Source organism: Camarhynchus parvulus, chromosome 19 (assembly GCF_901933205.1).
Source record: "Camarhynchus parvulus chromosome 19, STF_HiC, whole genome shotgun sequence".
NCBI lineage: Eukaryota > Metazoa > Chordata > Aves > Passeriformes > Thraupidae > Camarhynchus > Camarhynchus parvulus.
Genome location: NC_044589.1, coordinates 748,211 through 773,644, shown reverse-complemented (window position 1 = coordinate 773,644; position 25,434 = coordinate 748,211). Strand labels below are relative to the sequence as shown.

At 42.3% G+C, this 25,434-nt stretch overlaps 1 protein-coding gene across 1 annotated transcript; it reads left to right on the top strand.

The window, feature by feature from the left end:
* Nucleotides 1-15,544: 15,544 nt before the first annotated feature.
* Nucleotides 15,545-23,872, top strand: RFC2 (replication factor C subunit 2). Its single transcript, XM_030962521.1, has 11 exons — nt 15,545-15,738; nt 17,383-17,452; nt 18,259-18,300; nt 18,652-18,758; nt 19,889-19,990; nt 20,684-20,784; nt 21,451-21,608; nt 21,959-22,024; nt 22,493-22,573; nt 22,905-23,018; nt 23,656-23,872. Exons 1-11 carry the CDS (start codon nt 15,617-15,619, stop codon nt 23,764-23,766), a joined length of 1,074 nt encoding a protein of 357 aa, XP_030818381.1. The 5' UTR covers nt 15,545-15,616; the 3' UTR covers nt 23,767-23,872.
* The last annotated feature ends 1,562 nt before the right edge of the window (nt 23,873-25,434 follow it).

Below are 25,434 nucleotides of genomic sequence, written 5' to 3'. Positions count from 1 at the left end.
ATATTTGAAAATATTGCACAACTTCATTAATGTCAACTTTCAGTTATGTGATTTCCAGCACCTCAAAGGTGCAGCTGCAATGACAGCCTAGGCTCCTACTGTTCAGTCAGGCTGACACTATAAAGAGCCTTCTGCATCTGGGGGCAGAACACAAAATTCCAGCACTGGTGGGAGGAACAAGATTAAAGCAGTGATCTGAAGAAAAGCTGTTTTTTTCTTTTGATTACAGAGCTGCTGAAAGATCTTCTTATCTTGAGGATCAGTGGCTGCTTTAGGCCTTACTCATTCTAGGCTAAGACTAAAGTTCAGAAATTTCTTATAAACAGTCTTTAAATGAAAATTAAGATCTTGCATGGTTGCAATGACTCAGCCAAGTGGCAACATGTTTTCAGGCATTTTATCTGACCCAGAGCCACCACAAGGCCTCTAATATCCAGCAGATTGTGTTGTGTCTAGATAGGTGAGAGAAACCTCTCAGCTTCAGACATTTATATCCAAGCCAACTGTCTAGGCTTTCTATGTAATGAGTGCAGAGGAACAGGCACTGGGGTAGAACTCCCCTCACTGTACTGCAGGCACCTAAAATGGATGAATTTCTCTCTAATGATGCTGTCCCACATCCATGAATTAAAGAGATATTTGAGAACTAGCCAAATGAGATGTTTAAAGGTAAGTGATGAGAATCCCACTCATCTCCCTTCCAGGAACACTCAGCACAGCTGATGGAGCTTATTTGGGTACACACAGCTCAGAGGTGTGTGCTGGGTGCACTCTTGTCTGAAGGCCTCACATTGTTGTGTTTCACTACAAGAAATGAGACTTTTGGCCAGGATTTAACATGAGCAAGGTCTGGCTCCAGGACCCTTTAGGGGAGCACACATGGCTTGTGCACTGTGCTGGAAAGTGCTTTGGGAAGGGCTTTCTACAGCTGACTTCTGTGAGTTCCTGTCTATTTCTTAACATAAAAGGAAGTGTGGGTAGAAATATGTTGAAGTATCATGGCAGTTCTCATTAATTATGAAAATCAAGAGGAGCTCTTACTGCTTTTTTAGTGTGTTTCCTATACTGAAATTAGTGCATTAGCTGTTACTTAAACTCCAACCATCAGTATAACTTAATCATTAACACAGCCTAGTTCCTGTTGTTCCACATTTTGAAAGTAAACTACCTTGCTGCAGTAGCAGTGATTCCAAGGAATGTGGGACAGCACTCCACACAAAAATAAAACAATAAGATGGATCATGCTGCAGGATTGAAGAAATAGTGCCATTTTCATGTTTCCTGCAAGCCCAAAGGCAAGTGGATGTTCAGAGAAATTCAGCATCCATTAAGTGGAGGCCTTCTGAAATTCTGTGTTCGTCCAAATACCCTATGCAAGTTCACCCTGGCAGGGGAGAACTTGGAATAGCTCTTTTATTAAGTCAGTAGATTATTGTCAGTCTTTCACCTGAGGATGAAGCTCTTCTTTACAGATGAAGTAAATGACTCATAGAGAGGAGAAATAATATCTGTGAACATAGCTGTTCATTCAGCTGAAACAGAAATGTGTTGGTTGACATCTGCATTTCAGAGTCAAACATCTACAACTAAGCATGACTGAAAAAAAGCAATACAGGAGGATCAGAGCATGGAGAGACTGAAGGGAGATTTGGCAGTAATGAGCATAACATCTTATTCATGGGTGGCAGGGAACAACACAGCAAAAAACCAGAGGTTAAGTAGTGAACAAACCATTCCAGCACAGTACCACATATTTATTTTCCCTGTTATGTTTATTTTCCCTACCCCCACATTGCAAAAAACCCATATTTCTATATTTAAAGACCAGGTTTTGTCACTGGTAGATCTAGAAGTACATAAGCAGATCAATCTGGGCAGCAGGTGAAAAGAAAGTAGAACCTTGTTGGAACCACTCCATCATTGCCCTAAAGGCCCTAAACCTTGTTGCTTGTCTAAATCAAGACTAAAGAGCACACTGTCCTTTACTTAGTTCATTTTCAAAGATCAGGGCAACTGGCAATTGCACTTACCCAGGCTGGCCTAGAGATAAAAGAGACTTATAAACCTCCTGACCTCAAAGGTGAGCAAAAACCACCTTATTTTGTAGACTTGGAATCCAATTTGAGAGGGATCAGTTTATTGTCCAAAGGCCCCACTAACACACAGAATCCAGGTAACCAGATCCTGGCATTATCATGTTCTTTATCCAGTTCATGCACTTCTCTTTATACACATTCAATCCAGCCTTAGGGCTCCCAGTGTGGTTCCTACAATCTATTGATTAGGTGAAGCATAGCCTGTTTTATAAACCTCTGATAATTCCCTGTATAGTTCCATGAGTCCTCCAAAAAGCAGGGAGACAAAGATCCACCATAATGGGGCAACTCTGCATTTTTCCAGTTGTCAAAGCATCATGGGCATGCCTGCAAACTGTCCAAGCTCAGTCTCAGTGCATTGGAAATCAAAATAGCTTCTGAATCAATATTTTTCACTAGATATCAAAAAAATTATTCTCTTCTATATAGCTCTTCTTGTTGTCACCAGGGGTGTCAAGATTTATTGTGTTCTCTGACCTCGTCAAATAAGTTCTGTAACAAACTGGAGCCACCCTGTACTTTGTGAGAAAAAAAGAAAAAAGCTGTTTATTTCCATGTTGTTTGGGCCTTGCCACAAAGACTGTTTTAGACCCAAAAGAAGCACCAGATGTTTTCTAGCAGAGCTACAGAATGTACTGTGAGAGGCAGGAGAATCCTGTTTCCTTTTCATGAACTGAAGCATGTTAGAAGATCAAAGCTGAGGGACAGGAGCCAGGATGAAAAAGTTTCCTATGTCTGCCCAAAACTTCAAAAAAGATTTCAGTATCTACAACCAAAGCTGTGTTTAATGGGGAAGGGGAGGAAAATGAGGTTTCAATTCTGACACTTAAGCCAGGATTTTAAAATGTCGTCAGCCAGCAGTGCCTGGACATGGTTTGGATTGCTGCTGTGGCTGTGGGCACTGAAACATCCAGTTCAGTTTCTCAGCCTTTAATTCTCCAGAAAAGCAAAACTATCCTTAAAAAAGGCTCTGACACTGTAATTTAACATAGGGAATACTTTCCCAGAAGATCCCAAGGCACACAAGGAACAATCTTTGTAACAACTTACAGATGAGAAAAATTGGAGCATGAAGGCCCACAGTCCTATGCAGGATCACCTCCAGTCCACTGATGCCCAGTCACTAAAGCAGCCAGCTGGTCCCAAACAGGTTTGTGTAGTGGCTGGGATGTAAATCTCACAATAATGAGCTCTGCCAGAGCTGTATGTGAGGTATGAAATAGCAGCAATTTTCCTGTGTAAGGCAGGAGGAGTCTGGAAAAGGTAGGAGTACAACTAACTGCCCTCTGCTTCCTGCCAAAAAAGGGATACTTTTAATTTAGGAGAGGTTTCAACCAAAGACCATGTCTGGCCTAATTTAAATACCACAGTGTTGGGCAGAGCATAAAAATAAATAAATAAATAAATAAATAAATAAATAAATAAATAAATAAATAAATAAATAAAATTACTGCCCACAGTAATGGGCAGAGCATAAAAATAAATAAATTAATTAATTAAATTACTGCCCACAGTAATGGGCAGAGCATAAATACCCTGCCCAAACCCTCAGCACATCATGTCTCAGTACTGATGGAACAGGCTTGTTATCATGTCACCAGGAGAGCACTGCAGAACCATCCTCTGATCCCTGCTGTCAGTTCTCAGTAAGAGGGTAAAAGGTTTAAAGAAAAGGTTTATAAAAAAGAGGGGTTTTTTAATGTAGAAATATTATTAAAAGGTTTATAAAAGGAGGTTATTTCTTTATGCAGAAATATTATGTCCTGTGACAGGAGAGTAGCAAGATGCCCCAAATGACCTCACTCACCAACTGGATATTGCTGCAGGGATTGCCAGGAGGTAAGGGCAGCCTTGATTTCCAAAAATCCCAGCCTTACTAAAACAGATGTAGAAAGGCTGAGAAAGCTTGATCCTTTGCCAGGTGTTCATTTTCATTTTAGAATGTTTATTACAGAAAATCCTTTATGACATGGATTTCAGCTGTCAAATGCTGTGATATAACCCAGATCCAGGAACTTGAACACACTTCTTCAGTTTCCTGTCAATTTAATTGTATTAATTGCACTACATGAACTACATATGTTCCAGTAAGAAAGAGTCACTGTGAAAATGCAGCCAGTGTGATGTTCTGTAGAGCACTCCTCAGCAACACATGAGAATTGGATCCTAATCCAGTTTTTGGTTTTACTGCTGGTGTAAAACAGAAACTCCATGTCAACAACTGCTTTCACAACAGCAAAAGAGAAACAATGATACTGACCTGATCTGTAAAGTGCTTTAACTCATCAGAATGAATATGGAAGGCACATATTAAAATAGCTAATGCTGCCTTCTCTGTTCCAGCCCTAATTACTGACAGATGAGCTCAATATAATATACAGCAAATATGAAGTTAATAAGTGAAAAAACCCCAATATAAAGCTAACAACTGGGAAAATACAATTAAGGTAAATTATCCTGTGGAATTCAATGCCAGAATATATTAAAGGTAATTAGCATAGTTATACTGCAGCAGTAACAATGTTAATTCTAATTAAATTTAAAAGGAGGAGACAACTCAACTCTTGAAGAAACGTAAACTTCTCTGAACAGATTCTGTGATTGTTGTATATCACACTTGAGGTTTGTTTCTCTTTTCTTTGAGTCTGTGGTAACAGTGAGCTTCTCAAAGGGGGTGTTTGCTTGAACAGGCATCTGGCCTGTTCCAGTCAGTAATTCACCTGTACCTTTCATTTCACATCTTTTGCAATACTTCTAGGAATGTTTGTGGTAACAAAATAGAAATAGCAGGTTACTATCTGAGATGTTTATTGAAGAAAGCAAATAAGAAATTAAAAGAACCCTTTTTATTTTATGCAAAAGACAAGTATAAATTAAGCCATATAATGCCCATTTAGCATGCTAAGAAAAGAGATGAAGATACTTCCAAACTGGGCTCAAAATGTCATGGAAACAGCTGTCATCCCAACAGACTGAAATTCATTTATTTGTTGTATCCAGGAAAGTTTGGCAGAGAAACCCCCTGCATTCACACCTAGGTATCACACCAAAAGCTGTGATTTTTAAGCAGACTACAAATACCAACCCAAAATCCAAACAAATTATTGTACCTTGTTTTTTGGTTGTTTTTTTTTTTTTTTTTTGTTTGTTTGTTTGTTTGTTTGCAAGTGGGGTAGATTTAAGACATTATTAATGCTTTGTGACATCAAGGTTGTAAGACAAAGCCATATTGTACTTCCAGAGAGAATTGCCTTGCAAATGACACACTGCTGTGACTTTCAAGTCCCAATAGTCAAGGAGTTGAAGTCTAACAATTTCCCCACTTACAAAATCTGCTCATGCAGATCCTTCTTCACAGGGCTGATGTGACTGAAGCCCTGAAATTGTTTCATGGAATATAAAGAGGATATTAGAGATAACCCCTGTAAACAGCACTTCAAACTTGCAGAGCAGTTTCACTCTATCCCCACATTGCAAAAAACCCCCATATTGCTATATTTAAAGGCCAGTTTTTGTCCCTGGTAGATCTAGAAGTACATAAGCAGGTCAATCTGGGCAGCAGATGAAAAAAAAGTAGAACCTTGTTGGATTCACTCCATCACTGCTGCCTTGGGACTGTGCTGTTTTGAGAGGTGCCAAGTGTATGAAAAATCTTGTGAGCCTATATCCCAGAAGCAGAGAGAAGAGTGAAATACTTCTGCTGTACCAGTGTGGGCTTGCAGGAGGCAGGCATCATTCTCAACACAAAATAAGACCTGTCCCACAACAATTGTGCCATTTGTTTTCACAGGAAATGTGCCTGGAGACTGCCAAAGCCAAGGCCTCAGCAAGGACATGCTGCCACCCATCTCTCCTGGAATCCCTGATCTCTGCAGCAGCAGTTTGCAAAATCACTTCCCAGCTCCACAAGCCACATCCCACAGCTGGCCTGTATGGGCTTGTCTCAGTGAGAAATGATTTTGTCACCACTGCCATGAAACTTCATCCAAGCACCCAGTGCTAGAAGCACATTGTGCTCCCAGCCTACTGAGTTCAACAAGAAATAGCAGCCCAAATTTAGAAAAAGTCATAAATCCAGGTTTAACTCCACCTACAGGAAGTATCTCCAGGAAATCAATTCGATTAATCAGCTGCACAGCAAGTGCACAGTTCCCTAATCAGGATCAGGCCTTTCCCTGTGCCATATTTTTTGAGGTGCAGTGGGATGTCATTAAGAGACAGCATAAGCTTTTATTTTCTAAACCCTTCATTTCTTCAATAAAGATCCACTTTGCTGCAGCATAGGATTTTCTAATTATACTTTTCCCTTCTACTCTGTTTTCCAGCTACATAAAGAAGTCAAATACCTTGCTTACACTGACTGATGTATGGGGGAAATAGTCTACTTCTGGCAGCTACCTTTTCAATCATTCATTTCCATAAAATTCCAGTTTTAATAAACTGATTTATAACCCACAATCTAGACCAGGTGAGGTGTATCTTGTTCCTCTGTACATCTTTCACTTGATGTGCATGTGTACACACAACATGCTGTAGCACTGTAGCCTGAGGTTATTTTCTGTAAGTAATATTTCCATTCTGAGATGAGATTTACTAAGCACAGTTGTGATTATTACAGTGATACAAGGGAAGTTCATGAGGGGGATTTTGCTGTATTCTGGTTGTATTAGGTCAAACCATCCACTCACAGTTAAGCCCAGTGAAGCTTCTGGCAGATAATCTGTACAATCAATCCCATTTTTAAAGCTGCTGTAGATGCACTTTACAACAAAGATTGTGTTTGCAGCTCTGCATTTCTCTATTCCACTCCAACAAGTCTCCTAGAGTGAAAGAACTCAGTGCAGGTGGCATCAGTGTTTGTATCACCCATCAACAGGAGATGAACCCTGGAAGGCAGAGAAAGCAACAGCACAAGCCCAGCTCACATTCACCCTAATGACAATATGTAACATTTTGTGACATTTCAGCACCTTTATCACCTTATGCCATGGCATTTCAGGAGGTTTTAAAACAGGAATTCACTGATCAGACAAAAAGGGATGTCTCTGAAGAACAGTATAGTCACAGAGGACTTAGAGCACACAGTTTATACAGCCCTACTGCTTGGGAAGCACCTTGCCTAAGAATCCTCCTCTAGTGCAGCAATAAACCATATTTTACATTAATAACAACTGAAATACTGAGTAAATGTCTTGAAAAACTTTGTTTAATTTAATAGAGAAGTGGATGAAATAACCAAATAATCACCAAATATGCACTGTAGGGGTGAAGGAATCTGCATTTCATGTTTAGGGATTAAAACTAATATTCTTCAAAATCTAAGACCTTTTTCTGAGCTATTGGTCAACTTGTATTTAACCAAACCTGTACAGCACCCTACACAAATACTCTGCATGTACAAATATGTAAATACATGCATATAGACATGCTTATTAATATGCATAAATCCTGCACAAATGTAATTATTTAAGTCATTAAAGAAGGAAGTCACATGTGCTCAGTATAGGGAATAAAGGCCAAACCTCTCTCTTCTTGGGCAAGACATTTCAAACTTTCCTGGTTTAGTTTTGCCACGTGTATATTGGCAGCATCTTTTTTTCCAGTAAATGTGCCAGCTGGATGAAAGAGGATTTTAGCCATTCAGGTAAAGTTTCTATCAAAATCACAGTTTCTATCACTGACAAGCATACATGCAGAACTGGAAAGCTAAATCCCAGAATAGGCCTGGAAACAATTAGGAAAATACATCTACCAAACTGACCTGTTCTTAGCTGATATGAGTACTGAATTCAGGGAGTGTCTTAGGAGACTTATTAAGGATCCAGAAATAGTGTGGGAATCAGTCTCAGATCTCAGCTCTGGTACCAGTATAACAGTCAAAACAAATACCTACATGAAAAGCTTTGCTTAGCAGCCTGGAAATTTCCAGGACAAATGATGTTTAGGGGATAATAGTTCCTAAAGCCCAGAAAAAAAAAAACCCATAGTAAATACTTTTGGTATTTACTCATATGGGTAAGAAAGTAGTATTTGACATCCCTTCACTTCATCCATTAAGTCTTCAAAGTAGGAGCTCAAGCACAGTAACCAACAGGGTAAACATTATTATTTAATATTATTGTTTGCATATCCTGTCTATTAAATCTGAACAAAGTGCCAAGACAAGAGGAGCTGCAAGAAAAATTAAGCAAATGCAAAAGAATCTTGATAAACTCTTGAAACTGACAGAAAAATCAAGGTGTGATTCAGTGATGGCAAGAGATTGTACCACTCTAAATTCATCTGGACAAACAATAAAATAATAAGGAAAAAAACGGTGGCAAAGAGACTGAAAACTAAGCATTAGCCATCAAAAATTTCATTTGAAACAAAAAGTTTTAATTCCTTAGTTACAAACTGCTTGAAATCAGATATTACAAAGTCAGCTGTTCCTCAGTATTGGCTCCAGACAGCACAGCTCACACTGCAAACAGCCACTGGAATAAACCCTCGAACCCTTTCCTCTCTCCTCTGTTCTCCTTGTCAGTGAGGCCAGAGGCATCAGCAACCACAGCAATAAAAAGCACTGGCAGTGGTTTCCTCCCTTCATGGCTCCAGGAGAACAGCTCATATTTTATTCATGAAAAACGAGGCCTCTGGAGGTCTAAGCAAAGAAAAACAGGAAGCAAATATTTCTTGGGGACAGTTGGTCACAGGCTGGCGAATGTCCAGGACATCAAGAAGGAGGGGCAGGGGTGCAGGGTGGAAGAATGAAAGCTGCTTTCCCTGCAGCCTTGCTGCTATGGTAGGAAGGAGGATCACAAAGGGCAAACTGCACCCAGAATGTCTCCTGTGTTGACCCAGGAGGAAACACAGCTGGTGTCCTGCAGTGGGGATCCTGCAGGGAGTCACTGCCTCAGAGGGGCAATCCAAGATGTGCAGTCAGCACAGATGCACTACAGGATGGGATCCCTCCAAGGTTTAGTTGGGAGAGCTTAATATTGACCCCAGCCACCTGCACAAGCTCTTACTTTCTCTGGGTAATTCCTCTCCCCGTTTTGCCACGCTTCACTCGTCCCAAAATCACATCACTCTAAAGATTGTTTTGCAAGTGCCTTTAGAATAGGACTACAGGCACTTGCAGAAGTGCCTTTAGAATAGAAAAGTGCCTTTTAGAATAGGACCGCTCCTGAGGCCAGAATAAGCACATTCATGGAAAAGAGATCTCTTCCCAGGCAGACAGACAGCTCTCTTCCATTTCCTTGTGCCCCCAATAACAGACCCCCCTTGTTACCAGTAGAGAAAACAATCCTCTGCAATCCTTTGCTTTCCTGAGAAGATGACATGAAGGTGCAGATGTCATTTGTCATCTCTAGTTGTGTGCACAGGAACAGCCATCAGTCCCTCACAGATCAAACCCAACACCCAGCACTGGCTGTGCCTCCCCTCAGGAGCCTTTCCTGGTTCTGAACTTTAATTACTTTGCACAGGACACTTTTAACAAAAACTTTCTGAGAAGTCTGAGCTTCCTGTGATTTCTGGAATCTTAAGGGAAAGAAAGATGCTACTTGCTACTTTCTGACAGACTTCCTAAAACATGACACATGCAGAAGAGTTGTTTCTTGAAAACTACAGAAGAAATGTAATGTTTTACATTAACATGCCTTCTCCATTGTTTTAATTACTGCCTAATGAATTTTAGCCCTCAGAATATTTCCCTTGTATGGCTGAGAAAATGAGAAATAAGTCATAGCAGAGCAGTCAGAATGAAAAGAAGAGGAAAAACCAACACAAAAACCCTCACACATGAGAGAGGCAGAAAATGCACACAGAGAACTGAAGATAATAAATCCTTTTTTATTTTTGTTATTTTTCTCAGATTTTCTATCATGAGCATTTTAAATCAAACCAGACTGGACCCTTACCTTGACCTTTTGCTAAATTCATCCTTTATGCTTTAGGAACTTGATACCTTGGAATACAGCAGCTCTTCCTTCTGATACTTCTAAATCCATGCTCTGCAAACTTGAATGAATCCAGAGTTCCACAGCCTGGACTGGAAGTTAAATCCTGGCTGTTGATATTGATATTTCATTTCCATCTGTGACATGTACAGAATGAGTGCAGATGAATGTTGAGATTTATTCTGTTGCATTCAGCCAAACAAGGTCTCTGATGAAGTTTTGCCCAGCCTTTAAGAGATTAGATGCAGCTGAAATGAGTTGCATAATGTCATGCAGTACCAATTAGGGGCAGTCAGGGGAGAATGTTCTCAGACTGCTAATGCAATGAATGAGCACAGAAAGTACAAATGCTGGATGCACTCTGTCAGTACTGTGCTGTATCATGGCTACATGGTGTCTGACCAAAAGTCCAGCAATACTGGACTTGAATAATACTTGAATAATGTTACTTTGTAACATTAAAAAGTACAATTCACTTTGTATCAGATTTGTTGCAAATTCCTTTTGAAGTTTCTGGTAAACATAAATCAAGCCACTCCCCATTCCCATTTTTATGGGAAACAGAGACCAAGTGTTACATGTGAAAACACAAAGAGAGTGACAGACTGGTAAAAGAATGGATGAACCCATACTGCCGACCTCCATTTCAAACTCTTGGATTGTACCATTCATCAGAGCCCCCAAATCATTCCTCTGGTTCTGCACCAGCTTGGGGCTGAGTCTTCAAGCAGAAAGCTCACAGAGCCATCAGGTTCCTTCTTCTTCTTTAAGATCCTTCCCCTTGCACAAGGGAGCCCCAGCAAGCACTTGCTCTGCAGGATGCTCATTGCAACATCTACATTTGGCAGTGAGTCATGCACAGAGTCACTTTCTCAGCTTCCTCAGTGAGAAGGTGAAGGCTGTGTCCTCCCTGGAGGCAAACAGAACCCTGCTGCAGTCACTAATGGTGACATAAGATCCTGACACAGAGGAGAAAAGGTGATGCTCCATACCAGCCCCAGCTGCAGGTGCTCCCAGGGAGGCTGCACCACAAGAAAAGCATGGCAAGCACAAAAGACCATTCCCCTCTCCTACACTTTCAGCTTCATCAGCTGTGTTATGAGCCAACAGCTGCATTTGGGCATATAGGAAAAAAGTAGGTGTAGAGAATTCACCTGGTTTTGCAGACCGAAGAGGAATTCTAGGAGAAAGTCAATTCTCTTGGATGTCACAGGTGACCTATGTGTCTTTAACCCAGGTTTCCATACTCCCTCTACTGACTAAAGCTGTAACCACGCAGCTGGACTTGGGCTGGACACTCGTTGCTCTCTATTATGTGCTCAAAGAAAAAGAAAATTTCAGTCACATTTTCAGTCTTAAGCATCCAAAGGGCAGAAGAGTAGGACTGGCTGCTCACGGCTGCTGCATCCTTTTCTTGTAACCTAGTGTAAAGCTCTGGACAAATGCCTCAACACATGCGGAAAAATCATAATAAAGCTCCTCTGGCTTAAAATAATGAAATATTTTCAGATGCTTATAGAAAAGAACTGTAAACATGTGCAACTTTAGAGTCTCCCAGTAGCAATAAGCTGAACTTGATCTTTCCAGCTGCTCTGTCACCACTACCTGTGCCTTGCCTCACTTCCAGCACTATGAATTTCCTAACTGCAGATGTTGGTGGCACGCTGCTTAAAATTTTGTGTGGCAGCATTAAAAAAGATTTAAAGGTACCTAATGAAAATGTAAAAAGCAATGAGATGCTGCAAATAGAAGTGCTCAGGTGTCACTTTGTATTTACCCAGTGTGCTGGTGAGCTGCTGTTGCTCTGCAGCTCTTGGAGGTGCACAAGAGGAAGGATGAGGCAGTGGATGGGGAAATAAAAAGGGAAATAAATATGGGACCTCAGCCATTACACTTAGCAAGAGATTTTAAAGGGTACCCATAAAATTAGCTCAGCACAGCTGTACCCCCAAGGCCATGTATGGATAAACACATGAAGAATGGACAGGGCTCATGGTGCTACAAGAACAAGTTAATACCTGTATATGCTGACAGCATCCTCCCATTCTGCTCTAGAGCTCAAGCACAGCAGCTCTGCAGGAATCAGGGCCCCTGTCAGTCTTGGGTGCAGACACGTCAGGCCCAGGAAACCTCTAATGTGGTGATGCCTCAGTTCATGAAGCACCAGCCCAGCCTCCCTTCTAACAGCCCCACCATTACTTTCACTCCCACTATTTGTTCTAGCTCTGCTTTCAGCCTCAGTGACCACAAGATGAAATGGTTGGTAGCACGAGAATTCATTCCCCTTTCCAGCCTAGCTGTGTGAAAGGGAGAGAGCACAGAGAGGGAGCAGCCTGCAAGGGGACTGCAGAGTGCACAGTCCCTGGCAGCGAGGTGATCTGTGCTCTGTGACCCACCTGTGGCTGTCAAACAGCAGTGGCTGCAGCTGGAGCTGGAGCAGTGGGGCCAGCGATGCACAGCCCAGGGAACTCTGCACTTCTCTCAGTACTGCAGCTCAAGGTCTCAGCCCCTGGCCTTGTACACCTGCAGCATAACATGCATGAGTGTTAGCCCTAGCAGTAACAGTAAGCTGAACTCACAGATTTAACCCAAAAGCAAAACAACTTTGAATAGTAGATGGTTCTGTTGTCCCCTCCCTCCCCAAACCACTGCACATGAGAAATTTTTATTACTGAATATACAGATCCCTATTGTTTGCTAACAAATGCCTGAAGTTAGTTTGCTCTCATGCTTTATTTCTATTGATTTCTGGGTTTTACACCTCACATCACCCTCGCTCTTGCTTTTCACTGTCTTCAGATACTGCCTCACTTTTAGTGTGCTCTAATTTCAATTTGTTGTTCAAACTCCAAACAAGCCACACTCACTTTCACCAACCATAGCATGCAAATTAGCAATTCTTTTGTCACAACTTCTGCATTTACCCAATTTTCTGACAAAACATGTTGTGATGGGCTTCAGTTTCCCTGTGGGGACTAGAGCTGGTGTGAGAGGAGCTTCCATATGATCTGAAGAAGACCTGTTCCCCACACCTCAAGAATTTGCAGCTGGGACTTCCTTGCTGCTTGGCCAAGATCATGATTTATTTCTCTGATGGGGATCTCCACTACTAGTAATAGATGCTGTTTGAATAGACTGAAGAGGATCACTCCCACTGATGAATAAACCATCAGCAAAAAGCCTTTCTCTGTACTCTGTGCTGATTATGAGTACTTAGTAAGCTTTTCTATACATCATTTGGGGTGTGAGGGAGAAAGCTCTGAAAGGATCATCTTAAATTCAGGAGTATTCTCCTTTCAGGATAACACAGTACATCTGCATACACATGTACTTAGGCATTGCTGATGAGACATCAAAAGTTCTGCTATTTCAGCATTGAATTTGGAATTCATTTCACTCTGGATGTATCCTGTGATCTCAACTCAGACTACAATAAGAACTGTTTGGATTTTGGGCATGATGGGTTTTAAAGCTTTCAGCTCACATGTGCCTGTCCACATATCCCTAGCAATATTGTTGTGCTTTCAAGAAATACTTGTTCTGTGTTTGATAAACCACTGTGAGAGCTCCTGCCTACGCTAGGGCTGCAGCTCTTTAGGAGACCATGCTCAAAACCACATTTCAACTGTTAGCAGAAACACATCACACAATCTGTCATCAGGCTCTCTGCAACAATTCTTATCATTAGCCTTGCTTATTGTACTTTGAGTGCTTATCAGCAGCAATTCCACACATGGAGTGGTAGAATTAATGCTGGCCAGGAAAGTGATAGCTTTTCTAGAAGCTGGTACTTCCTAAGAGCAGAACTCCTGTTTAATTTGGCAAGAAATCAAAGCATACCCAGGGTGCTGCACTGACAGGCTGTTATGACCAACAGTATTGCACTGTCTCATGTTGGGTTCTGATGAGCACTGCAGAAAATGAAATCTAAAGACAGGAGCAACAGAGTGAGTTTGAGAATTACAGGAATGATCAGTCCAAATACCAAAAAAAAAAAAAAAGCAAACTCTTCCCTTCACATGCAATATTGCAATATAATTGTGGTGTTATTTAATTATCTTCTTTACTTCCAATGGAGGTGGTTAATCCACTGTTGATGTTAACCCAGCCAGACACATGAAGGGTGCAGAACAATTCCAATTTTACCCTTACATAACAGTTATCTCACAACCACTAGGAACAACTACAGCTATTAACAAAACAATGTGCAAAACAAAATTAAAGCACTTACCATAAAAACTCACATATGAGAATGCACTTTGCAAAACAGAAACTTCACCCTCCAGAGTTTTAGAGTCTCAGGAGAAACTCATTAAACTCCATCACTGTCAGCCAGTTTTACAGGCTGAAGGCAAATGCTCATATGTCAGCCTCAAAATACCAATAACAGGCACTGACAGTAACACAGGAATACAAACGTTGTGATGAGTAAGAGGAAGTTACTCCCTCAGAGGAGCATCACTGCTCACACTGAGCTGCAAATATGGTCAGTTCTGAGTTCCTGCCTCACACCAATCTTAAATTAGAAACACTTCCCAAGGAATCGGGGCCCAGACTGAAGGACAGATGCTCTGTGCACTGAGCTAACACAAATGTCATTAATTATGTGGAGCATAAACAGAGCTGAAAGATGTACCAAGGCCCCAGTAACTACTGAGGTTGAAAATCTGTACTGATTTCCAAATTCTAATGCTATGGAAACAACAACCCAGTTCTCTGTCAGGGGCTGGTAGCATGTAGGGACACCAATGAGCTTGGTACCATAACACCTCATCAAAATTATAAATTAAGAAAAAAAAAAAAAAGTCTTGACTTAGCTGGATGAGCCACCTTTACTTAAACTGGAAAAGGAGATTTAGAATCATAGAATCTCAGAATGGTTTGGGTTGGAAAGGATCTTAAAGCCCATTTCATTCCACCCACTGCCATGGGGACACTTTACAAGATTGCTCCAAGCCCATCCAGCCTGCCCTTGAACACTTCCAGGAACAGGGCAGCCAAAGCTTCCCTAGCAACCTGTATACATTATAGGTGTCCAATAAATAAAGCCAGAATCATCCCCCAACTATAACATAACTGCTTACAATATTTTGCAATGCATCTTCTGTTGTTTTCATTTGGGGGGAGGGGGGCCTAAATAGACGTAGATAGAAAAAGCAAAGTTTTAGACTCCTGAAATGCAAACATATTATTGTTTTCTTGTTGTTATTATCTTAACACGCAGTAGGGCAGGAAGCCCAGAGAGTCCAAACGGACGAGTACAAGCCCACCCAGCCGAGCTGCGAGCGGCCTCCCCTCACCAACAGTCCTGGCATGGCACGGCACGGCCCTCACGGGTTGGGCTGCCGCCTCCCCGCCTCACTGGGCAGCCACAAAAGCGGGAGAACGGCTGGGGAGCGCATAACCGTGCCGGAGAGCATACATGCCGGCCGCAGAGCACACATTCCGGCCGAGGAGCCGCATCCCGGCTGCCCCCACCGGCCCGCCCCGGAGGCGGGCCCGCCCGCGGCCCTCCCTCCCCTCACGGCGGCGGCGGCAACAACAGGGAGACAGGCCGGGAGCACCAGCTGCGCCACCATGGAGGTGGATATGGCGGAGGAGGAAGAGAAGGCCGGGCCGTCGGCAGGCGAGAAGCGGGGACCCACCGACCCCGCGGGGGCCGCGCCCGGCGGCGGCAGCGGCCACTACGAGCTGCCCTGGTGAGCGGGGACAGCGGGTGAGGGAGCGCGGCCGCCCTGAGCCACCATGACAGGGCGGGGCGAAGGGCGGGCGGGGCGCGCGGTGATTGGTGCAGAGCGGGGAGGGGGGCGGGACATTGCGCGGCAGAGCCAATGGGGTGAGGGCGGGCGCTGGTGGCGGGAAGGCGGGGGGGTGTGGCGGGACCATGGCGGTCGAGGGGACCATGGCGGTCGGAGCCGGTCACGGTCAGACCCGCGTGTCCAGCGCTGTTCCCCGGTGCCCGCCGGGTTGCCAGAGCTCAGTCTGGTTCGCAACCGGGGCTCTTCCTGTGCACTGTGACCTGCCCCGTCTGTTGCCGGGGCTGGGAAGTCAGGAATCACAGCATGGTTTGGGTTGGAAGGGACCTTAGAGGACGTCTCGTTTCAGCCTCCTGCTATGGGCAGGGACACCTTCCACTTAACCAGGCTGCTCCAAGCGCTGTCTAACCTGGTCTGGAACAGTTCCAGAAATCAATAGTGGAGAAAATCCCATTGTTTACCATTGTTTTCCTTTGGAAACAAACGGGAAGGAAATCCCATTACCTTGTAACACACAGAAAGTCAGCCCTGCACTGTGCTGACCATGGGACAGCACACAGGGTGGCTTCTCCCCTCCGGCTGAGGCACCGAATTCCCGTTCGAGTTGAGCATTTTTTCCCTTCTTCTTTTTTATACCAATGGAAGTAAAACCTTTGAGGATGGTGATGCCCTGGCACAGGGTGCCCAGAGCAGCTGTGGCTGCCCCATCCTTGGAAGTGCCCAAGGCCAGGTTGGACCTGGGGCAGCCTGGCCCAGTGGAAGGTGTCCCTGCCCATGGCAGGGGGTGGAATGAGATGGGCTTGTGAAAAACGCCAGTCACTTGTTTTTAAAAGTTTATTAGTAATAAAGTGGTTATAAAAATAGTAATATAATTAGAGTAATAAAAATTTGGACAATTAGGATTTAGGACAATACAAGACAATAAAACCAAAGAGTTACGGACAGTTCAGGTACCTCTTTCTGGGCAAAATAAGACCAAAGAAAGGACACACGTTAACAGAGGATTAACCCTTAAGAAAATAGCCTGTTGCATATTCATACATCTCAAACATGATGCATAAATTCCATTCAAACAAAGGATTCTGTCTGGTCAGTGTCAACTTCTTCCTCTGAACCCTGACGGCATCTTCAGGTCTGAGCAAGGCAGGAAGAACTCAATAAGAGAGCAATAAATTCTTTTTCTCTGAAAGACTGAGGTGTCCTGTGGCTGCTACCTTGGTATCTTACACAGCCTAGTTTCTATTTTAACATTATGCTATAACCTAAACCTATATTTAACACACTACTTAAAAAAATTAATACAACATAACTTCCTAACATAAAACATATAATATTCGCGAAAGCCAATCATAAAATCCGCGTTTTTCACAGGCTGTAAGGTCCTATCCAACCCAAACCATTCTGGGGTTCTCTGAGTCAGTGATTAGTGCTGTAGCAATGACAGACACCCTGCAGCACTTGCACTGAACTCATGTCCAGCCATCTTTGTCTCGTGCTCTCTTAGCATAATCCTCCTTGTCCATCACTCTAAAGCATTATTAAAGTGTTATTAGATGTGGTGAAGTGTGTGGGGTTTTACTTTTACAGGGTGGAAAAATACAGACCCATGAAACTGTCCGAAATAGTTGGAAATGAAGATACTGTGAGCAGGTTGGAGGTGTGTAGCTGTCCCTGTAGCTTTTTACAGGTTATCTAAAAAAACATATTTTTGTGTAGATCCACAGGCTACTAAAAACACTATTGTATTTTTACATTTGTACTTGAGTATGTGGAAGAAAGCTTCCTCATTTACTTAAAAAATTACTAATTTTACATTATATTTCAGTGGTGTGTAAGGAAATATGTCTTCTTCAATTGGGATGTTTAAAATAAAGGCATTTGATACAGTTTAGAGAATTTGTAGCTATTACAATAATACTGTTTCAATTAATAAATACAATTCATATAACAACAGAAAGAAACATAATAGTTTTTTTGGAAAAGAAATGTTTGCCATATCAATTCTTCCCTGAAAGTGCCCAAGATGATGTTGGATGGGGCTTGGAGCAACCTGGTCTAGTGGAAGGTGTCCCTGTCCAAGGCAGGGGGATGGAACTGGATGGACTTTAAGGTCCCTTCCAATTCTAGCTATTCCAGGATTCTATAATTCTACACCAAATTAATCTGTGAACACAATATTTGTTAACAGAAAGATTATACTAGCAAGTATATAATTAAAACAGATGCGAAGGAAAGGCAAGAGTACTAAAGATCTGTGGCATTAAGTGCTTTTAAATATTTCCATATTGTTCTAGGGGCTGATTTCTAACAGTTCAATTAAAAAAAAAAGCAATGAAAGCAGCAAGGTTCAAAAAATTAAAATAGGAAGAAGAAAAAAGAAGCTTGTTTCTGATGCTAAAGTAGAACAGAATGGAAACTATTTGTTACTGTCTTACATTATTTCTTTTTATCATTCTTTCTTAGGTCTTTGCAAAAGAGGGGAATGTACCAAACATTATAATTGCTGTGAGTATTGCTGTGTTGGGCCTGGATTTGAAATCTAGCCAGGGTGGCCTCCCAGTACAGATGGGCTTTGTGCCTGAGGGAGATGTTGGTTGTGGGGTTTTGGAGCAATGTTCTTGGCAGAATACACAGGGAAACAAGTTTAAATCTACCTCACACGTCCTATGCTTCCCCCTGCAGCATCTCTCCTCTGTTGGGGGCAGGATCCTGAGCTCAGGCACAGCTTCCAGGCTGAGGATTGCTCTGCAGTTCCTCTGTTGAAGCCTTTTTTCATGACTGAGGAGATTTGTAGAGAGCACAGCTTAGGAAATTTCATTAAACTTACCAGCAGTTGTTGCACTGTCACATTTTTAGGGCCCTCCAGGAACAGGTAAAACCACCAGTATCCTGTGTTTGGCTCGTGCTCTGCTTGGTCCTGCATTAAAGGATGCTGTTCTGGAGCTGAATGCCTCAAATGACAGGTGAGAATGAATAAACCTTACCAAGCTTTTAATGAAGAAGCCAGTTTCCATTAAACTGAGGCCAGTTTCATGGGCTTAATGCTATAGTAAGGCCTTTAAGACTTATTTTAGTGCATTCTTTCCAATTAAAAGTTAGGCAGTCTTTGGTGTTCACCCATCAACACAGATATTATTTCTTGATGTTTTATGAACTTTATAGATATTTTCATACGTGAAAAGATAAACAGACAGAGTGCAGAATCCATAATGGAACTTTTTTCTCAAATCTATTTGAAAGAGTTAAGCTTCCCTCTGCATTCATGAGGATCCTAAGAATGAAAAGTGAACGGGTTGTTTATAGTCAAACTCTTCAGTGCTTAGAATGAGAGAAATGGGGGTTATAAGGGCAGCTGAGGGTTAAAATGTAGGGTCAGGGTGTGAGGTGTGTAGAGGACACTGACTGTATTCCAAGGATCAGGCACTAAGGGCTGATTATATTTCCCAAGTTCTGTTCAGACCCATCCTGAAGTATTCTGACATTTCCTGGTGGGTTGTCTGAGCACAGTACACTTTACCCACTCTGTTATTATCACTTACAGAACAACTACAGAATCACAGCATTCTTTTTTGTAAACAGAACAAAAAAGGTAAAATCCTTCCTTAAGAAAAGTAGGTCTTTGGATGGACTCTCTCTAGGAAAGTGTCTGTGTTGTGTTGATCTGATTCAGTCTATCCAGATGTTTTTCTTAAACTCTTCTGAGATACAGCTGGGGCTGTGGATGGAGCTGTGGGAAGAACTGGCAAAGCAATCTTAAATGCTTCTGCCTTTGTTTATTTATTACCCTTGTGCCAAACCTAAGTAATTTTGTGGTCGTACTGCAAGTAAGGTTACTGGCTTTGTATATATTTATATTGCTACTGTTAAATTATTTTGTTCAAGACCACCAAAACCAAGGATTGTTGGTGTTTGAATCCAAATCAGTGGGACAGTCTGGCTTGAAACGTGGTTCCACAGCAGTTGTGCTGAAACAGCCAAAGGGGCAGGAACAAACAGTGGTAGAACAGGAGCATTTCAGCTGCTGTGGCTGCTGAAAAAATCTATTCTGTATTTTCACCTAACTTATCATGAATCAATTGAATTGTTGTTCCAGAGGTATTGATGTTGTAAGAAACAAAATCAAAATGTTTGCCCAGCAGAAGGTCACACTTCCAAAAGGTCGGCATAAGATAATCATCCTTGATGAAGCAGACAGGTATGTTGTTTTTTCCTGACCTCAGCTCCTGTGTGAAATGTGCTGCATCTCTCCTGTCTTGGACAGTATTGAGTGTTTCTATCAAGCTGTTCAAAATAATTTGTTAGGAAATGAATATGGATTGAACAGTGATCTTACAGGAGCACTCACAGCAAGAAGAGATCATTGCTTGACAAGAGATGCTGAATATTGACATGGAATGCTCTGGATATGAAACAGAGCAGTTCACTGGAAAGATGTCCCATCCCTGGAACTGTTCAAGGCCAGGTTGGACAGGGCTTGGAGCAACCTGATCTCATGGAAGGTGTCCCTGTCCATGGCAGGGGGCTGGAACTGGATGGGCTTTAAGGTCCCTTCCAACCCAAACCGTTTTGTGATTCTGTGATTCCTCTTTGGAAAGAGTTTGGCTCATGTAGAGAATTTTACTGGATGAAAAAGGGACATTCTCCTCCTCCATATTCTTAGCAGTGCTCTTCAGAGCATTAATGATTTCATTTTGCATGTTGTGGAGGTCTCAGCGACTGCATGTGTTGCAGGGTGGTTTGTTCAGACTGGGAAAAGCTGCTTAGTTTATCAAAGCACAGCTTAATATCAGTGAACTGAGGCTTACATGAAAATAGTTCTTAGGCTGCACCTGTGAGTGAGTGAAGGGCAAAATAACTAATTCTGCCCTAACTCCTTGTGTCCCCTCAGCATGACAGATGGAGCACAGCAAGCATTGAGAAGAACAATGGAGATTTATTCCAAAACAACACGTTTTGCACTGGCATGCAATGCCTCTGACAAAATCATAGGTAAGTGCTGCTGCTTCCTGGGTGTCCATGTCATGTGTTCTCCATACTGTTGGCTAGCTGCCAAGGCAGCTGCCAGAAATAGATTGATCCAGATTGTTGCAAGAAAGCATGGTGCTTCTGAAAAGTCAAGCCACCTGTATTTCAGCAGATAAAAGAGTTTAATTTTGTAGTCAGGGAACCCTCTGAGCAGCCGTTTTTGATGGATGGTGCCATATGTGACTGCAGAAGCAGATTTCTCATGCTTTGGGCTTAATCTGCATCCAACTCTGCCACAGTTTAGGACGTTTGATGTATTTTTTACTGGGTGTTGAACCCTTTTTGTCATTTCTGAATCACAATCTTAAGTTTGCTTATAGGTGAACACATTGCACCTTAGATTTCACTTGAAAAAATAACGTGATAAACATCTATATTGAGAAATCCAGGAGAACAGAGGAAGCTGAACTTTGTAAATATTTCCACATATCTGGGAAAATTCCATTAGCACGTTTGGGCTCAAGGGAAGGACCATAAAAATTGAATGTGCTTAAGGAGAGGCTGTGTTCTGCTTGGAGCTTACATGTCCTGTTTTCTTCAAAAGAATTGTTGGAAAGTGAAATGAAGACATGTTTGTTTGTGGGGTTTTTGACAAAAAGAGAGAAGCTAATGCCACTTCTCTGTCCTCAGAACCCATTCAGTCTCGGTGTGCAGTGCTGCGCTACACCAAGCTGACAGATGCACAAATACTTGCCAGGCTGCTGAAAATTGTTGAGAAAGAGGATGTAGCATATACAGATGATGGACTAGAAGCCATTATCTTCACAGCCCAAGGTGATATGAGACAGGTAAAAGGAGAAGGACAATAAAACAAAGGCTTCTGTTTAAACTTTTGAATTGCAATTCCCAAGGATTTCTCTGGAGAGGTAAAGAGGATGTGACTTGTGGCCCAAGAGTAACTAAACAGTTTGGTTTTGTGAGGGTTTAAAACGCTCCTTTAAAAGTGAGTTGGTGGGATGTGGATACCAGATTTGTGGGAGGAAATAAAGGCAGCATGAATTTGTGATTTTTTTTTCTGTTTTTTTAATGGCAAACTGCTTATTTGGCATCATTTCCTGAACTGCATTTCATCCTGAGGAGGAGAGTGAGAAGTAGAGCACTTCAAAAAATAAATGAAGTCTTATTTTTTCTTTCACAGGCATTAAACAACTTACAGTCCACATACTCTGGATTTGGCTTTATAAACAGTGAAAATGTCTTTAAGGTCAGTAATAGCTGAAAACAGTTTTGCCAGAAGTTTATCCCTGTGGCTCTGTGAGAGATTCTATTGGACACATAAACCTTTTTGCTAGCTTGCAGACAGCCCTGTGTATGTAGCAGTTACAGCATTAGACTTTAAGCAGCCCTTGTGCCTTTTGAAAAGGCATCTCTAATGGCATTTCTGAGACCTTAGCAGCTCTCTCAAAGCACACAAATCCAATTACTGCTGAGAAATTTCAGTGATAATCTGAGTGGGAATTAGTTATTTCATGCTGTTGATTCTGCCATATAGAAGAAGAACTACAGAATCCCAATACAGAAGAATCTGAAAAGTCAGATTATTTAAAATTTAGTCTGTATTATGGAGTATTTCTGATTCAGTACTTCAGCTCTATAGAAACTTGATGAAAATACCAGAAGTTCAATGCAAAGTCTTCTGATATTTTAAGTGTACTATTTCTCTTGGATACAGGTATGTGATGAGCCTCATCCTCTGCTGGTGAAGGAAATGATACAACACTGCATAAATGCAAATATTGATGAAGCATACAAGGTTGGTTTTCATGTCTTGTCTTCAGTATAGCCAGGCATTATTTCTCTACAAAATTTTTTGTTTGCTTTGAGGAATTCACAATGTGTGTTGTTTTTTAAGATAAGGGCAATACCATGTAGATGAGTTGATAAACTTTTGGGCAGGAGTTTGATCACATAAGTAAGCCAACAAGCAAAAAAGGACGTTGTAGTGAAATCAATTTCTAGATGCTTGAGGTTAAATCAGCTGATAAACAGTACATACAATTTCAGTAATGATATACAGCTGTTCCAAAAGTGAATCTCCTTGACTCACCTGGCAGATAAATGGGGGGTTATTTTTGCCTGCATAGATTCTTGCCCACCTGTGGCGCCTTGGATACTCTCCAGAAGATGTCATTGGCAATATCTTCCGTGTGTGTAAGACCTATCAAATGCCAGAATATCTGAAACTGGAATTTATCAAGGTTGGTACTAACTCAGTTCCTGATGGGGCCTTTTTAAGAAGAGAATGTGATCAGGGGCAGGCTCAGGGGTTTCTGTTTAAAATTTGTTGTATATTAGCACAGAGAAAGTGCTTCTTGACTCATGCCTGCTTTCTTTCTCACTGCATCATCAGTTTGTCAGTGAGAAGTCACCTGAAGTTTAGCATCTCAACACCCACAGAAGTGCCAGAAGTCACTTTAGTGATCAGCTAAAATTAATAGCAGATGTAAGGCTGAATTTATTAGTTATTTCAAAGCCTCAGATAACTCCTTGAAAATGTTTTTCAAGTGCATGCTTGATTCTAGTCCAATAGACAGCAAAATACTAAATTAACAGAGAATTGACAAACAGCTGGTGTTATGGAATCACTCTTCATATTTGAAACCTGTCCTCATATGCAGGCACCTTGCTTCTTATAAAGGAAGTGGGGAAATACAGGCTTTGATTTTAAAAGCAAAAGGCATTTTAGTTGGTTTATAGGAGTAGATGAATTCTCTGAAGTACGAGTGACTCAAAGCTGGTCTTTCAGAAGAAAGGGGTATGTTCTGTTTAGTTATTAGTGAAATATACACAGACTGGGGGAGTAAACAGCAGGCTTGACAATGTCTCTGTCACCAGGAAATTGGGTACACCCACATGAAGATAGCAGAAGGTGTGAACTCCCTGTTACAAATGGCTGGGCTGCTGGCCCGGCTGTGCCAGAAGACTGCAGCCCCTGCAGCCAGCTAGGCACCTCCTCCTGCCTTCTGGGAGGAAAGCAGGATTTGCTGCAAAAATGTTTCATACTTTTTTATTTAGACCAATAAAGATTTAAAATTTACTTTAACCCAAGAAATTGTATGTGTTTTATAAGCAGGACAGAAGAGAGGCCTGTGACAGTCCAGAGCAATTAAGGTCTCTCCAGTGCACTCAGCAAAACTGCTTATGTCCTTGATATTGAGAGCTAAGCAGAAGAAACAAAAATGGAATCCTGTTGTTAGGGATTACACTTCAAGTGTGGTCATGAGTGATCTTACCAGACCAAGAAGGAAATTTTTTTGCACAAAATTAAAGTTATAATTGAGACACATTGAACAAGTGCTGCTTTGCCCTGTGGATAGGGAAGGTATTTTCAGCAAACATACAGGAGAAATATTACACGTTTCTTAATGGTGCCACTATATTTTGTATATTCCTTTTGTAATCTTTAAAAATCTTTACTAAATTCTGGGATGCTCTGCATTTGAGTTCCTTTTCCTGTCCCTGCTTGTCTAGGTTAGGTGGTGTCATAGTTTCAGCTTGCCAAAAAGCTACAGAATCGTGTTTGCCTGTCCAGTTTTGGAGACACCTTGCCAGTGTAGATGGGCACTTAATTGTGAAATGCAGAGAGAAAGTAAATATAAATTGAATTTGACCACCTAATATGAGATGTGAGACTTGTGTCTCCAAGCAGATACATCCTAATACAATTAACAGAAGCACAAGGTTGGAAGAGACCTTTAAGATATCAAGTCTAACTCATGCCCTAAACACCTTAACTAAACCCTGGCACCCAGTGCCACATCCAGTCTTTTTTTAAACACATCCAGGGGCAGTGATTCCACCACCTCCCCGGGCAGACCATTCTAGTATTTCATCACCCTCTCCATAAAAAACTTTTTCTTAATATCCAATCTAAATTTCCCTCGGTGCAGCTGGAGACTGTGTCCTCTGGGTGTGTCAGTGCTGCCTGAAGAAAGAGCCCAGCCCCAGCTGAGCACAGGCACCTTTCAGGAGCTGCAGAGAGTGATCAGGTCACCCCTGAGTCTCCTTTTCTCCAGGCTGAGCACCCCCAGCTCCCTCAGTGGTTCCTCACAGGGTTTGTGTTCCCAGCCCCTCTCCAGCCCCGTTGCCTCCTCTGGATGTGCTCCAGCCCCTCAAGGTCCTTCCCAAGCTGAGGGGCCAGAGCTGGACACAGCACTCCAGGTGTGCCCTCAGCAGTGCCCAGTGCAGGGGCAGAATGACCTCCCTGCTCCTGCTGGCCACACCATTCCTGATCCAGGCCAGGAGCCATTGGCCTTCATGGCCACCAGGGCACTCTGCTGGCTCATGTTCAGTCACTGTTGACCAGCACCCCCAGGTCCCTTTGTGCCTGGGCACTGTCCAGCCACACCATCCCCATCCTAGAGCATTGCAGGGGTTATTGTGGCCAAAATGCAGGACTTGGCACTTGGATTTATTAAACTTCATCCTATTGGACTCTGCCCATCCCTCCAACCATTCCAGTCTCTCTGCAGAGCCCTCCTACACACGCTCCCAGCTTGGTGTCATCTGCAGATTTACTAATGAAAGACTCAATCCCCTCATCCATGTCGTCAATAAAAATATCGAACAGAGTTGGCCTCAGCACAGAGCCCTGAGGGTCACCACTGGTGCCTG